An 11,844-nucleotide genomic window follows, 5' to 3' on the forward strand; every position below is an offset into this window, starting at 1 on the left:
TCATGGTTCTTTGGAAATCACCTTGTTGGTGGAAAAATATAATTTCCACATATGTGGCATTTTTAATAAATTTAACTAAAGAAATCACAGGAAATTATGTGTTACTAGTTACTAGCAAATAGGCTAAAGACACAAAGAGAGTTTAAATCTGGGGCTTTGCTAAGTAACTTATATGCAGAAAAAACACTGCTTCTTCCCTTGAGTTATAGGTGCCTTTTTTATGGCTGAATGATTTACAGCTCAGTGTTACATGGCTTAGGAAACAACCAAACCACATATATGTTCACATTTAGGCAATAAAAATAAGATATTATGTGGAAACTTGAGCATTGGCAGTTTATACTTAGACAAAGCTAGCTTATCTGTTTAAGCTAAGCTAGCTTAAACTAGTGTATGAATAAATCTGACATTTTTTTGTCTTTCTAACAAAAGCAACCTATACACACAGCCTAAACATTAAGTTTCCCTTTTGAGAGTAATTTCTTAGCTCACAGTCCAACCGAAAAGACTTATATCACCTTAGCTAGCAGAGCAACTATCTCCAACACACACAGCAAGCTTGCTGAAAAGAATGACTTAAGTGCAGGTGGGAGGCATGGGGGAGGCTCATTTGGACTCCTCATGACTGACCGCGATTGAACAATTGGCATTCGAGAGGCTGGCATGGCTGTCTCATTACCCCTGTAACCAGAGGTGTGTGTGTGTGTGGGCACATCATGATTCCTCACCTTCCCATTCCTGTCAATGTATCTCCTACACCCTGTCCTCTGACAAACAACCTAGAGGTTTACAGCCACCTGCACAGCCCGTGTTCTTTTTTTGGCGTTCTGGCCTTTCGGTGCGACACTAGAGGGTTAAGGCGCCGTTAAAGATATAACAGGTCGCATGTGTTGCATTATTGGGTGTCTCGGCATGCAAGGGAGGCCGCGGTGGATTGCATTAGCCTAAGCTTGCCACTAAATTATGCCAGTGTTTCGAGAAGCCCTTGGCAGTGCGTGGAGAGGCAATTTATTCTGACTAAATGTAGGTTGCCGTGATATGTGAGGAGTGCTTTGTGGAGAGAGCTTGGTTGAGCCAAAAGAAGCTTCAATGAGTCCTTTACCTCAGCTCTGAATAAATCACCCTCAAAGTGTCAAAGACCACTTGTGTTTTATCCCAGTCTGTATGATGGAGACGGAAACACTCAATGGATTAGCATGGCTAGAATTTGGATGAGGGACAGCAAGGGCATCTCATATGGACAGCTATCTGAAACCATTGTGGAAATGCAATCTCAAAGGAGAAGTCTGGCAGTGCCATCAGTGCCGAAGAACCATGCCAAAACTGAAATGCTGGCATTACAAAGCATTCAGGGATCTGATCCATAACAGCACAGATGAGAATAAGCTGTGTAGTCAAACCTCACGAAAAGAGATGTCCAAGCAGGTTATTAGCAGCTTTAACTTGGTTTTAAGTTTTGGACAGTTGTTTTTATGCTGAAATTCATCAGCTTTGCCCCTATATCCTCAAGAAAACTTTCATGATTATTTTCAGCTTTGCTCCGTTTTACTTATCAGGGCTTTTGTCCACTTTGGCCTTGTCCACTCTACCCTCTGTTCTAATCTGTCAGTCTGCTCCTTTCTCACTGTCCTCTCTGAGCAGCATGGCACCAGAGCCTGTGGGACAGAACCATCTGTCAGCCACAGAGGAGGGACAGCTAGACATGCTACCGCCATTACAGCGATGGATTTCTACTGTTCCCTGTCTCAGGACGAAAACTCCTTCCTCGCATGCCAGGCACACTCTCTCTTTGTTGTAGAGCCAAAAATGTGACATGTTATTCCACTCGCAGGTTCATTCTGCATACAGCATCCCCAAGTTACCTCACACTGTCACTTTGCCCAAATTTTTCAAAGTTCCAGAGATGTTCATTGTTTTACATCTCAAAAGTATTTGTTTTTGCTTGGTTTTTTACTTCGCTTGTCAATCTTGGTCCTTTTTGCACCCCATTTCCTCTCGCGCTCACTCGGAGTTTCTCACTGCAGAGCTAAAATAGCCTGAGGCTGTGTCCAACAGGGATATTTTTCTGTTTTTCACAGCTATTGTGTAAACATTCTTGTATAGATTATACCACTTGCCAAAAGAAAAAAAAATATTAGTTAATCTTTGATTCCAAAAGCTTGGAAATTTCATTAAACGGGTAAAATGAGAGGGACAAGATTTCCCTTAAGTAACCTGCAAATACCGAATCCACATTGATCACAATGCGCTATAATACAAAAACAATGCTTTAGTCCTCATTCAACAAGTACAGAAACAGAGTCGGGAACAGTAAGGTATAACAGTACTGATTTTATATCCTCATACACAGTGGAAACCCAAGCTGCAGATCTATACAAGTGTACAAAATGTACAATAAGCATCTCCCAAAATAAACCATGCAAACTTACGCCATATTTACTTTTACGGGAACAGTGTTGTATATTGCATTTATTCATTTTGGGTAAAAAAAAAAATAGTGCAAAGTGCAGGCTTTTGTTATTTGGTCTGCTGAAAGCCATTTAATATATCTGACATATTTTGAGTTTTTAAATATATTTTTTACATTTACAATATTCATTTCATTGTTGAGTAAAATTTGAGTAAGTGTTCAGGAAGAAATATCAAGTGAAACAAGTTTTTGATCACAAGTTTTTTTCTGCTACCCAGGTATGTTTAAAAATGTGTTATCAAAATGACTTGATAGTTTTATTTAATTGTGTAATGCTTATTGCTTCTTTAAGATTCAATAATTATATTTTAGAATTAAAAATATCATTTATAATAAAGACCTCGTGCAATACTGATGGATTATCCATTACAGAAACATTAAAAAATGATTGACGTAATTACCAGTAATTTTAATTTAAGGCAGCTGTGGCATAAACTTTACACTGAGTAGTGATCTAATAAATGTGTTAAGCACTGTACATTGACTTTTCTAACCTATAAACTTGTTGGCCTTCATAAAACATTAGCTGATATTTGTGGAACATAACTCATGTGTTGGCTACATATATGTTTGCCTGTGTAACAGGTAGGATCATGCATTGTGTCAAAATACCACTACAGACCAAGATCCTCACATTGTCTGTTGGTTATTTTTGCAGTAATGATGACACTAGGACTATAGAAACATTTATGTCAACGTGCACACGGGCACACAGTTCAGTAGCTGACTAACCTAGCTTGCAGCATAGCCTTTGTGCCATTGCTCACTGAGCAGAAGTAATGATAGTGCAGTTCTACCATTTCACAAATATCTTTGCCTCTAACTCCGTTAAGCACATACAATATACATTTACATGAAGATGAAATAGTAATTAAAAAGAACAGTGTCTTAAAGTAATCAACACACAGTTAAGTCAATTAAACAACCTACATGTGTATTCTTCTTCTGGCCTGTATATTGTTTCAGGACCTGGTTCATGATGCAAAGGAAGGCCCTACACCACCACCTCCTTCTGATAAAATCCACCTAATTAATATCGTTGTGCATTCTGCAGATGTCACTTAAAGACAATAGCTTTTAAAAATTAATGATCTCTAAGTAAGTTCAAGTGCCTTTCATCATATGCAGCATATCATGAGTGCTAGTGAAGAGAGCAGATCATATTGTTTCTGTCTTTTAACAGTTCCTAAAGTATAAGTCAGGTTACAAATTAAATAGTTTTTAATATATGCTACCATGTACTTACCTAGTGAAACTTGACTGAGTAGCAGTGCGTCACTTCCACTTTGCACAAATCTCAGCACAATCTAGATACAGTTTCACTGCATGGAAGGGGAAAAAGTAGCCGCATCTAAAACAGCTGTCAACCACAGTGGTTATATTGAAATAGAAAAAAAAACATCACAAGAAAAAAAATCCCTACCTGGAAAAAATGTATACATCAATAAATAAAAGGCACTGTTCTGTGCCATGCAGTTCAGAATCTTTCTTTCCAAATAAACCAATGACATAAAAGTAATGACAGTGCAGTGATATAAACCTTTTACAGTGCAGCTGTGTGTCAGCTCATTTTTGGCATTAAGTTTCACCAATTAGTAATGCTATGCTGGAATCACACCACATGGCAGTGACTGTCTCCTAAGGTAGCCTATGTAGTAATATGAGAAAACACAGAGTTTAGTTTTATTCAGTGTTGCCATGTTGCTAGCTATATATGACAAAACTAGCGGATCCTGTGAATGTGTAAATAAAGGTACATTACATTTTGTGGGGACCCTGCAGTTCTGGATTAGTTGCTTAGGATGGAGTATGGTACTCCAGCACTGGAAAAAAAAAATAGCTTCCTCTGTAAGTCCTATCCTTGTTTCTGGACATTGCCAATACTGTAACATCATCCTAAACGAACAACAAGACAAAAGGTGAACAAGAGTGCTTGTTTCAGAAGCTGTAGCCAAGACATCCGGGAGGAGGGGGGCTCACCATGTTTTTGCTGCATCGCTATTTTTGTTTGCCCTGGCTATATTAAACTTTCAGGACTTGCTGCAAAAACACGCTAATCTCCGAGCGCCGTCAGGAACACGTATGTCTGGCTCTAAGGTTTCTGCTGGACGCGGCCTTTGTCGAGTTGAAATTTGTCATATCTTCCTCCCGCCGATGTCTGTCCCCGCTTCACGTTTTTTCACTGTTATTTGTCAACAGAGTCTCTCCTTAGGTCACCAGTGACACACCAGCACTGCAACTTAATTACCCACAAACCTTTGGGAGAAATAACCAAGAAGTCCCTCTTATCACTGTGACTCTTCTGCCAGAGGTAATGTGAAAACTCCTTCCGTGCTTTTACTCTGTCACCATGCATTTCATCCTTGGGGCTAGCTTTTCTTCCTCATCTGACCTCTCTCTCATCCCTCTCCCTCCCTTGAGAAAGTTCCACTTGGTGGCCTTTCTCCGGGGTGACTGATGGCTCCTCTATGGGCAGACTCATCCAGACTTAATTACCCACAAGCCCCTCGGAGGGCAAATGCAGAGTGACCGAGGCATGCGCACTATGTCATCCCCTCTCCCCCTCTTGCTCCTTTAGTCCAGCATCGCTGAGTGGATTGTTAAAGCCCATCCACTGTGTCTATTTTTCACTATGTTACATAATAAAACCGCATTTGTTTTTTGGGCGGGTGTGGATGTGGGGGGTTCTTCCTTGAAAGAGGATGCGATTAGCATAAGTATTACCCCCACCCCCACCCCAGTTTTTCCAGTTTAACCAGACTTCAAACCAGCAGAAATGTTCTTGTTAAATTTTCAGACAGACCAGCGGGGCCTCTGATTGGTCACAGTTAAGCTTCAGTGCTGCTGGCTAACAAAGTTTGTCATGCCCAAACACCCAAAGTGGTATTGTGAAAAAAACAAAACCCCAAACACGGGATTGTACACTCCAAATCAAGACAGAGGCTACTTGTATTCCTCTGCAAATGCCCTTGATGCAGCTCACACCCACACACAACACACCGGGATCGATTTGAAAATTTATTTTCATATAAAAAAGACACTATGAAAACATTAGAGGACTACTTTGTACAATCTTATGTATAAAAAGAACAAAAATGGAGAAAGGGATGAGTTTTCAGTAATAAACCAGGAATGTTGGATGGTTGTAGCAGTCGGGTTAACACTGAAGCATCAGGGTGGAGGGCGAAGGTGAACATGGGGTGGGGAGTGGGGGGGTTAAGTTGGCTTGAACATGGAGTTGAGTTGCAAATTTTCTCTCCTTAGCTTTGTACTTGTTTGTGTGGGTTGATTTTTGTAAGACTGACAGGAAGAAAAATTGAGATGGCATTCTGACCGGCATCTTCTCGTGGTTAAATATGCATCGCAGAAGAGGAAAACGTTGAAGATTCGAAATGTTAAGACCCAAGATGAATATCTCAATCAGACAGGCAGCGTCTCACTTACCGTTTACTCCGAGAAGAAAACTTAAAAGCCATTCATCACCGCGCCTGAAGCTGTTCATGCCACAATAAAAAAATCGGGGAGGGGGGCTGTATCAAAACGTCACATTGTGTGAAAATCAAACCTGACTATTTCTTTTCTGCTTGTGGGTTTCTGATGGGAAGGGGGTTGGGGGGGGGGGGGGGGTCTACAAATGATTGGTTTCTCATGGACTCACATGGGGGCCTGGCAGACAGTCGCTTTGTTCTGTTGGACACACTGTGCAGTAGATCTGGAAAAGCAGAGCCTCCTCACAGAAGGTCAGGTGAATGTGACCTTAGCTCGGCAACTTGGGATCAAACCTATCTCGCTCCTCTGAGAGAGGGCGAGCTGTAGGTTTGCTTATCGGCTGATTAACTTGAAAGGTTAGGAGGGCCGCGCTCTTGTCTCACCATCTGCGCTGTGCTGCTCTACTACCACATTAGGGATCTTTAAACAGATGGTTTGAGGGCTGCATTGGAAAATGTCAGGACAAATCGCCATCCCCGGATAATTACTGTTTTTGAGCGCTCCCCTTCCTCGGCATCTCTGCCTGCCTCTGGCTTTTTTTCTTTTTTGCCGTGTATATTTAGAACTTTCCTCCTCGGCTACCATTTTTCTTCGTTTCTTCACCCATAAGCTGTCTCTATTTTTTTTTCTATCCACACTGTTAGATTAATGGCAGCTGCTTTGAACATAGACAGAAAAGTTATGGAGCTATCATTTGAATTCATCCTGCACTCTCTGACACTTTCTCTCTGCTGGTGTGTGGAGGACTGATGTGCTAATGTAGCAGCAGCAGAAAACTGGTCGTCCTTTTGTAACCGCTGAAGTACGGAGGTAGAATGTCAAGCAGAAAACATCACCATCGGCTCCTCTTCAGTCTGACACCTTGTAGCCTTATAACCTGTGATTCCCTCCCCGTCTTTCTGCGAGCGGGGAATTACATATCTCTGCTCTGCTGCTAGACTTCATGCCTTCTAGGAGCACGACACTGAGTGGGCAGAGTGAGCAACAGAGGAGTGGCGCTGTAAGCAAAGAAAGGCATGTTTGTAGAGCTCGTGATGAAGTCCTCGGATCGTGTGATGTCTCATTACTGGATTCAAAATCCTCCTCAGGTCATTTGAAGCTAACAGAGGTTTTTTGACTGGGGGAAACTGATCAATTCTTCACTCTAAAGCAGCACATTTCTCAGGATCTCAAAAGCATTCCTTGTAGGCAGAAGTGTCTGAGATATTCTTCTTTTCTGGCTTTACTACGACTGGTGATGGTTGAAATGGAGTCAGATATTTAAGTCTTATACTACTCTTTTCTTTAAGCAGCAGAGGGGAAAAGAAGGAGATGCATGAATCTGCATGAGTCGCATCCTTTTTTGTTCCCTCTATTGGGGGCAGTGGGCGGGGGATCTCACGTGGTGCACATTATGTCAGAAAGCAAGCTCACATTTATGTGCTGTGTAACTGTTTACAGGAAATAAAACAAATAGATATATAATAAGAATGAAAAAGCATCACAAGCACAAACCCAACCAAATTCTCCAAATGAATCGATTCTTTTTTCATCAATGGGACCATAGAACACAACTCGGTTGGTAGTTATTTGTTTCAGTCGTGTTATTTTTCCTGTAGGGGAGGACATTTGTTTTTTATTTTGGGGAACCAAACCATAAAAAAAACATACCGAGTGAAGGAATGTGATGTTAACACAAAGAGTGCGATAGGAACGGGTGAATAAAAGTGTTGAAATGAAACCTGAAAAACAGAAGAGAGGATGGCACATATCATCGAGAGGCTCTGTCCCCACCCTCCGCCCCCACCCGCCCCCACATTCCCTGTCCGTTCAAATAAGAAAAAAAAGAAAAGAAAAAAGGAATAGATAAAGACTGACCAATTTGATTCTCAAGGGGGAAAGCAAATTGAGAACAGGGTGCCTTGGAAGGGAGGAGGAGGAGGGGAGGCTACCCAAGTGTGAGAAACCTCAGTGAGATCTTTTCCCCTTGCTATAAAACAAATATCTCCCACCCCCACCTCAAAGTCATGAAACAATTGAAAGAGGTTATCTTTTTTTTATCTTCTCCAGAATAAAATCAAGACAATTTCTCGGAAATAAGTTTTTCATAGTTTTTTTTTCTTTTTTCTTTTAAAGTTCATTTAAAAATCTTCTCTTTTTTAATCAGTCACAGACATGTCAAGCCCCTGTTCTTTCTTTTCAATAGTCTTTGCGAAAATATAGAGTAGAACAGTCTTCTTTCCATGTCTGTCCGCTGCAGCAGTAAACATACACTATGGGATCCGACAGAGCACATCGCAGGAGATGGGGAGGCGGGGAGTAGTAGAGAGTGTGTGTGATCCTTGCAGAGAACTCGTGTACCTATGTATAGCTTTTCAGTAGTCCGGTGTCTCTGTGTGCATCTGCACCTCGGCACGAGAGAGCGTGTCTGTTTCAGTGGGTGTCTTCACACGTCTGCGTGTCTTCACACTTCAGTCTGGAAGTCTCCCTCGGATGAGTCGGGGGTGTTAGCCGAGGATGAGTCCCAGTTTTTATTGTGCAGTTCCATCCGGTCCTTCTGCTCCCCGGGCACGATGGACAGCTCGGGGGTCATGGTCTTGAAGCTGTCCCAAGAGCTTTGGTCCTCTGGGGTTGACTTGTCCTAATAGAGAAGAGGGACAAAGAGAGGGGGCGGGAGGACGACCATGTTAGGAAAATTCTGAAAACGCTTTCATGCCGTCTGATGGAGAATTACATTTTACAAGATAATATTATCCCCGTATCTTTTCCTAATTACAGGCTACAACTAGCACTCATCTGCTTAGTTTAGTGTAAATAAAGAAAAGAGGAAAAAAGAGGAGGAAAAGGAGGTTGATGACCAATGAGTGATAAGCAACATGCTTATCACTCATAAAAAGGTCTACCGAGTGTAATTTGTGCAAAAACTGAAGTGTAAATGTAATTTCACGAGAGAGATGTTTTAGCAGAGCACACGCACCACCCTAGGAAGTTCGGTTTCATTTAACGACCAGAGCAATAACCGCGTTTCACGAGATATCAGAAGTGCAATATTTTTCAGCCTGTGTACCTGCTGTATCTGTGGGTAACACAGTCGTCATGTAAAATAAATGATCGCCACCAGCACAGGGGAGCGCTGATGTTTGGTTTTACCGGCAAATAAAAGCGATTTCGATAATTAGACTGAACTGTTGAGTTGTTTACCGTCCGTGTGATCTTGTAACCGCTCTCGTTCCTTGCCAAGTTGGACTTGTAGCGATTACTCTTGGCCAGTACCAATCACAGTCACCAAAATTCAAATGCTGGCATGCGATGCTTCTGCATATCACTGATGGATGTAATCTCACTGCTTGTTTCATTTTTTTTCTCTCTTTTTTTTTTTGATATATGTGTATATCAACACGATAACAGCTTCTGGGGCTTCCTGGTGACAGGATTTACATTTTTCGTACTTTTTTTCCTAAACTAACAAGCTCATGCCTTCTGCTTCTGGGTCTGTGATGCTCTGTTTTTCTCTCACTGCCAATTATAGCATATTGGCTTATCTGTACATCCAATGTCTGAATTTGGATTTATGATTGTGGGACTGAGATCTGAGCTCATAAATCTGGCTCTGATATTACATCACTGACCTTCAACAGCTTCTCCCCCTGCCTTCATCTAGTCTTCATTCAGACTTCAAAGTAAAAAATACAGCAACAGGGATATATGATGAGTTTGCCAGTACAATGTTAGATACACTCACCAGCCACTTTGTCAAGTACACCTGTTCAACCGCTCATGAACACAAATATCAAACCACACAATCACATGGCAGCTACTCAGCAATCCGAGACCATGTCTGCATGCCTAAATGCTATTAAGATTTTTCTGCAAAAAAATACTCTGGATTTACAGAAAACATTCCAAAAAAGAGAAAATATCCAGGAGCAAAAATGCCTTGTTGATACCAGAGGACACAGGAGAATGGTGAGGATCCTTTGAGTTGATAGGAAGGCAACAGTAACTCTCATAACTGCCCGTTACAAATGTGCAAAAGAGCCTTGCTGAATGCACATTATGTTGTGCACCTTGATACAGATGGGGATACAGCAGCAGAAGCTCACTCCTGTTAGCTAACATCAGGAAACTGAGGCTACAATTTGCATGTAATCACTAAAATTGGACAACAGAAGATTGGAAAATCATTGCCAAGTCTGAATTGTTTCTTTGTCAATTTCTGCTTCTGATATTTGGACGGTCGGGTCAGAATTTGGTGTAAACAGCATGAAAGCATGAATCCATACTGCCCTGTATCATCTCACTGATCGTGGTGTAATATTGGAGGGGATATTTTGCATCACTGAAACATCACAGTATATTTGAGTATAGTTGCTGACCGTGTCAGTCCCTTTATGAACACAGTGTACTCATCTTCTGATGGCTGCATCCAGCAGGATAACGCACCAGGTCACAAAGCTCAGATCATCTCAAACTGGCTTCTTCAACATGACAGTGAGTTCATTGTAGTCACTGGCCTCCACAGTCAGCAGATCTCAATCAATTAGAGCATCTTTGGGATGTGGTTGAACAGTAGATTCACATCATTGGTGTGTGCCTGACAGAGCAGATCTGTAGCAACTGTGTGATGCTATCATGTCAATATGGACCAAAATCTCTGAGGAATGTTTCCAGCACCTTGTTGAATCTATGCTATGAAGAATTAAGGCAGTCCAGTCGGCAACACAGTATGTGCAAGGTGTACCTAATAAAGTGTCTGGTGAGCATAATTAAATCAAAGAAATACGAATAATAGGAATACGAAAATCGGGAAAATGTTTCAAAAAAATCCTGTAAAAACAATTCAATGGGAACATTTTATTTAGCCTGCAGGGAGTTTTGGAGACGGATACACCGCAACATTCAACAAATCATTTCTTAGCACTGCACTTACAGGGTTGTAACAGTGCACTAAATTAGCATTTCCATATGAACCTTGATTTCCAAGTTCTGATATGGGCAAGTTGCACAGATAAGAAAAAACAAAAAATATATATATATTTTTTGTCCATTTCAAGTCTCACTGTAAAGGTTCATGCACTGATTGTTGCATATTACCATCAACAGAAGACCGAGACATTTACTCTCAAGCGAAGATTAAGGAACGTGGACAAGATTTCAGTAGTTACCTATCAAAAATGCTACTTCTGGTCTTTTATTTGCAGAAATGGCACACATCTTCTGTCTCCTAACTCTCTAAACCAGAAATAAACTCACAAAAAGCATGAAAGCTTCTAAGCACGGGGTCTGTGATGGAAGCGTGCGGCCTGCAGATGAGCCCGCCATGCATGTAAAATACATGTCGGGGGATTAGCCAAAAAATGGAATTAGAGGAGGTGGCATTATTCATCAGATAAGGGCCATTATTCAAATTGGACTCGTTATCTCCCGGCAATCTCACACAGTGATTTCACAGACACAAACGGGGAAAGACACCAGGGATCGCTGGAACAAATGACTCTTGGTGGAGCAAAAACATACAAAGACAAAAGAACAAGGTGGACCACTTGTGATGCTTTCCACAGACACAATGAATCCAGCTGCTTTGTTCTTACTGAGCTGGAAATTCATCTTCTAAAATAATCATTCAGAAGATGAATATTTAAAGTATTTTCACTGGTCATCTTAAGAGTAGATGCCCGTCTGGACATATAATTAAGAAGAGAGAGAGCGCTACCGTTTCTGTTCTTCATCGCCACCTCCCAGTAGCTCTCTTGCAGCTTTCACTTTTTTGTTTTGTTTTCCACAATCTTACCTTTGCTTTATTTCAGAAACTCCTCTGAAGTACTCACATATAACTCATTTTGAGTTATTCACACCCTCAGTCCCTGTCTGTCTCCACACACACACACACACACACACACACACAC

The 11,844-nt window shown here is 41.4% G+C and overlaps 1 protein-coding gene across 19 annotated transcripts in view; it reads right to left on the bottom strand.

The window, feature by feature from the left end:
- Window positions 1–6,508: 6,508 nt before the first annotated feature.
- Window positions 6,509–11,844, bottom strand: part of adgrb2 (adhesion G protein-coupled receptor B2) — a 252,436-nt gene continuing 247,100 nt past the window's right edge. For 15 of the 19 annotated variants that reach the window (XM_014338041.2, XM_014338046.2, XM_042226361.1 and 12 more), the window contains one exon: window positions 6,509–8,579. In XM_014338041.2, the coding sequence (XP_014193527.1) occupies window positions 8,403–8,579 (177 nt within the window). In that variant the 3' untranslated portion in view covers window positions 6,509–8,402. The remainder of the gene's footprint in view (window positions 8,580–11,844) is intronic. The other 4 variants (XM_014338044.2, XR_006055069.1, XR_006055070.1 and 1 more) reach the window with 4 other exon arrangements.

This window comes from Haplochromis burtoni, unplaced genomic scaffold, assembly GCF_018398535.1.
Source record: "Haplochromis burtoni strain Fernald_Lab_line unplaced genomic scaffold, NCSU_Asbu1 Contig_208, whole genome shotgun sequence".
Taxonomy (NCBI): Eukaryota; Metazoa; Chordata; class Actinopteri; order Cichliformes; family Cichlidae; genus Haplochromis; species Haplochromis burtoni.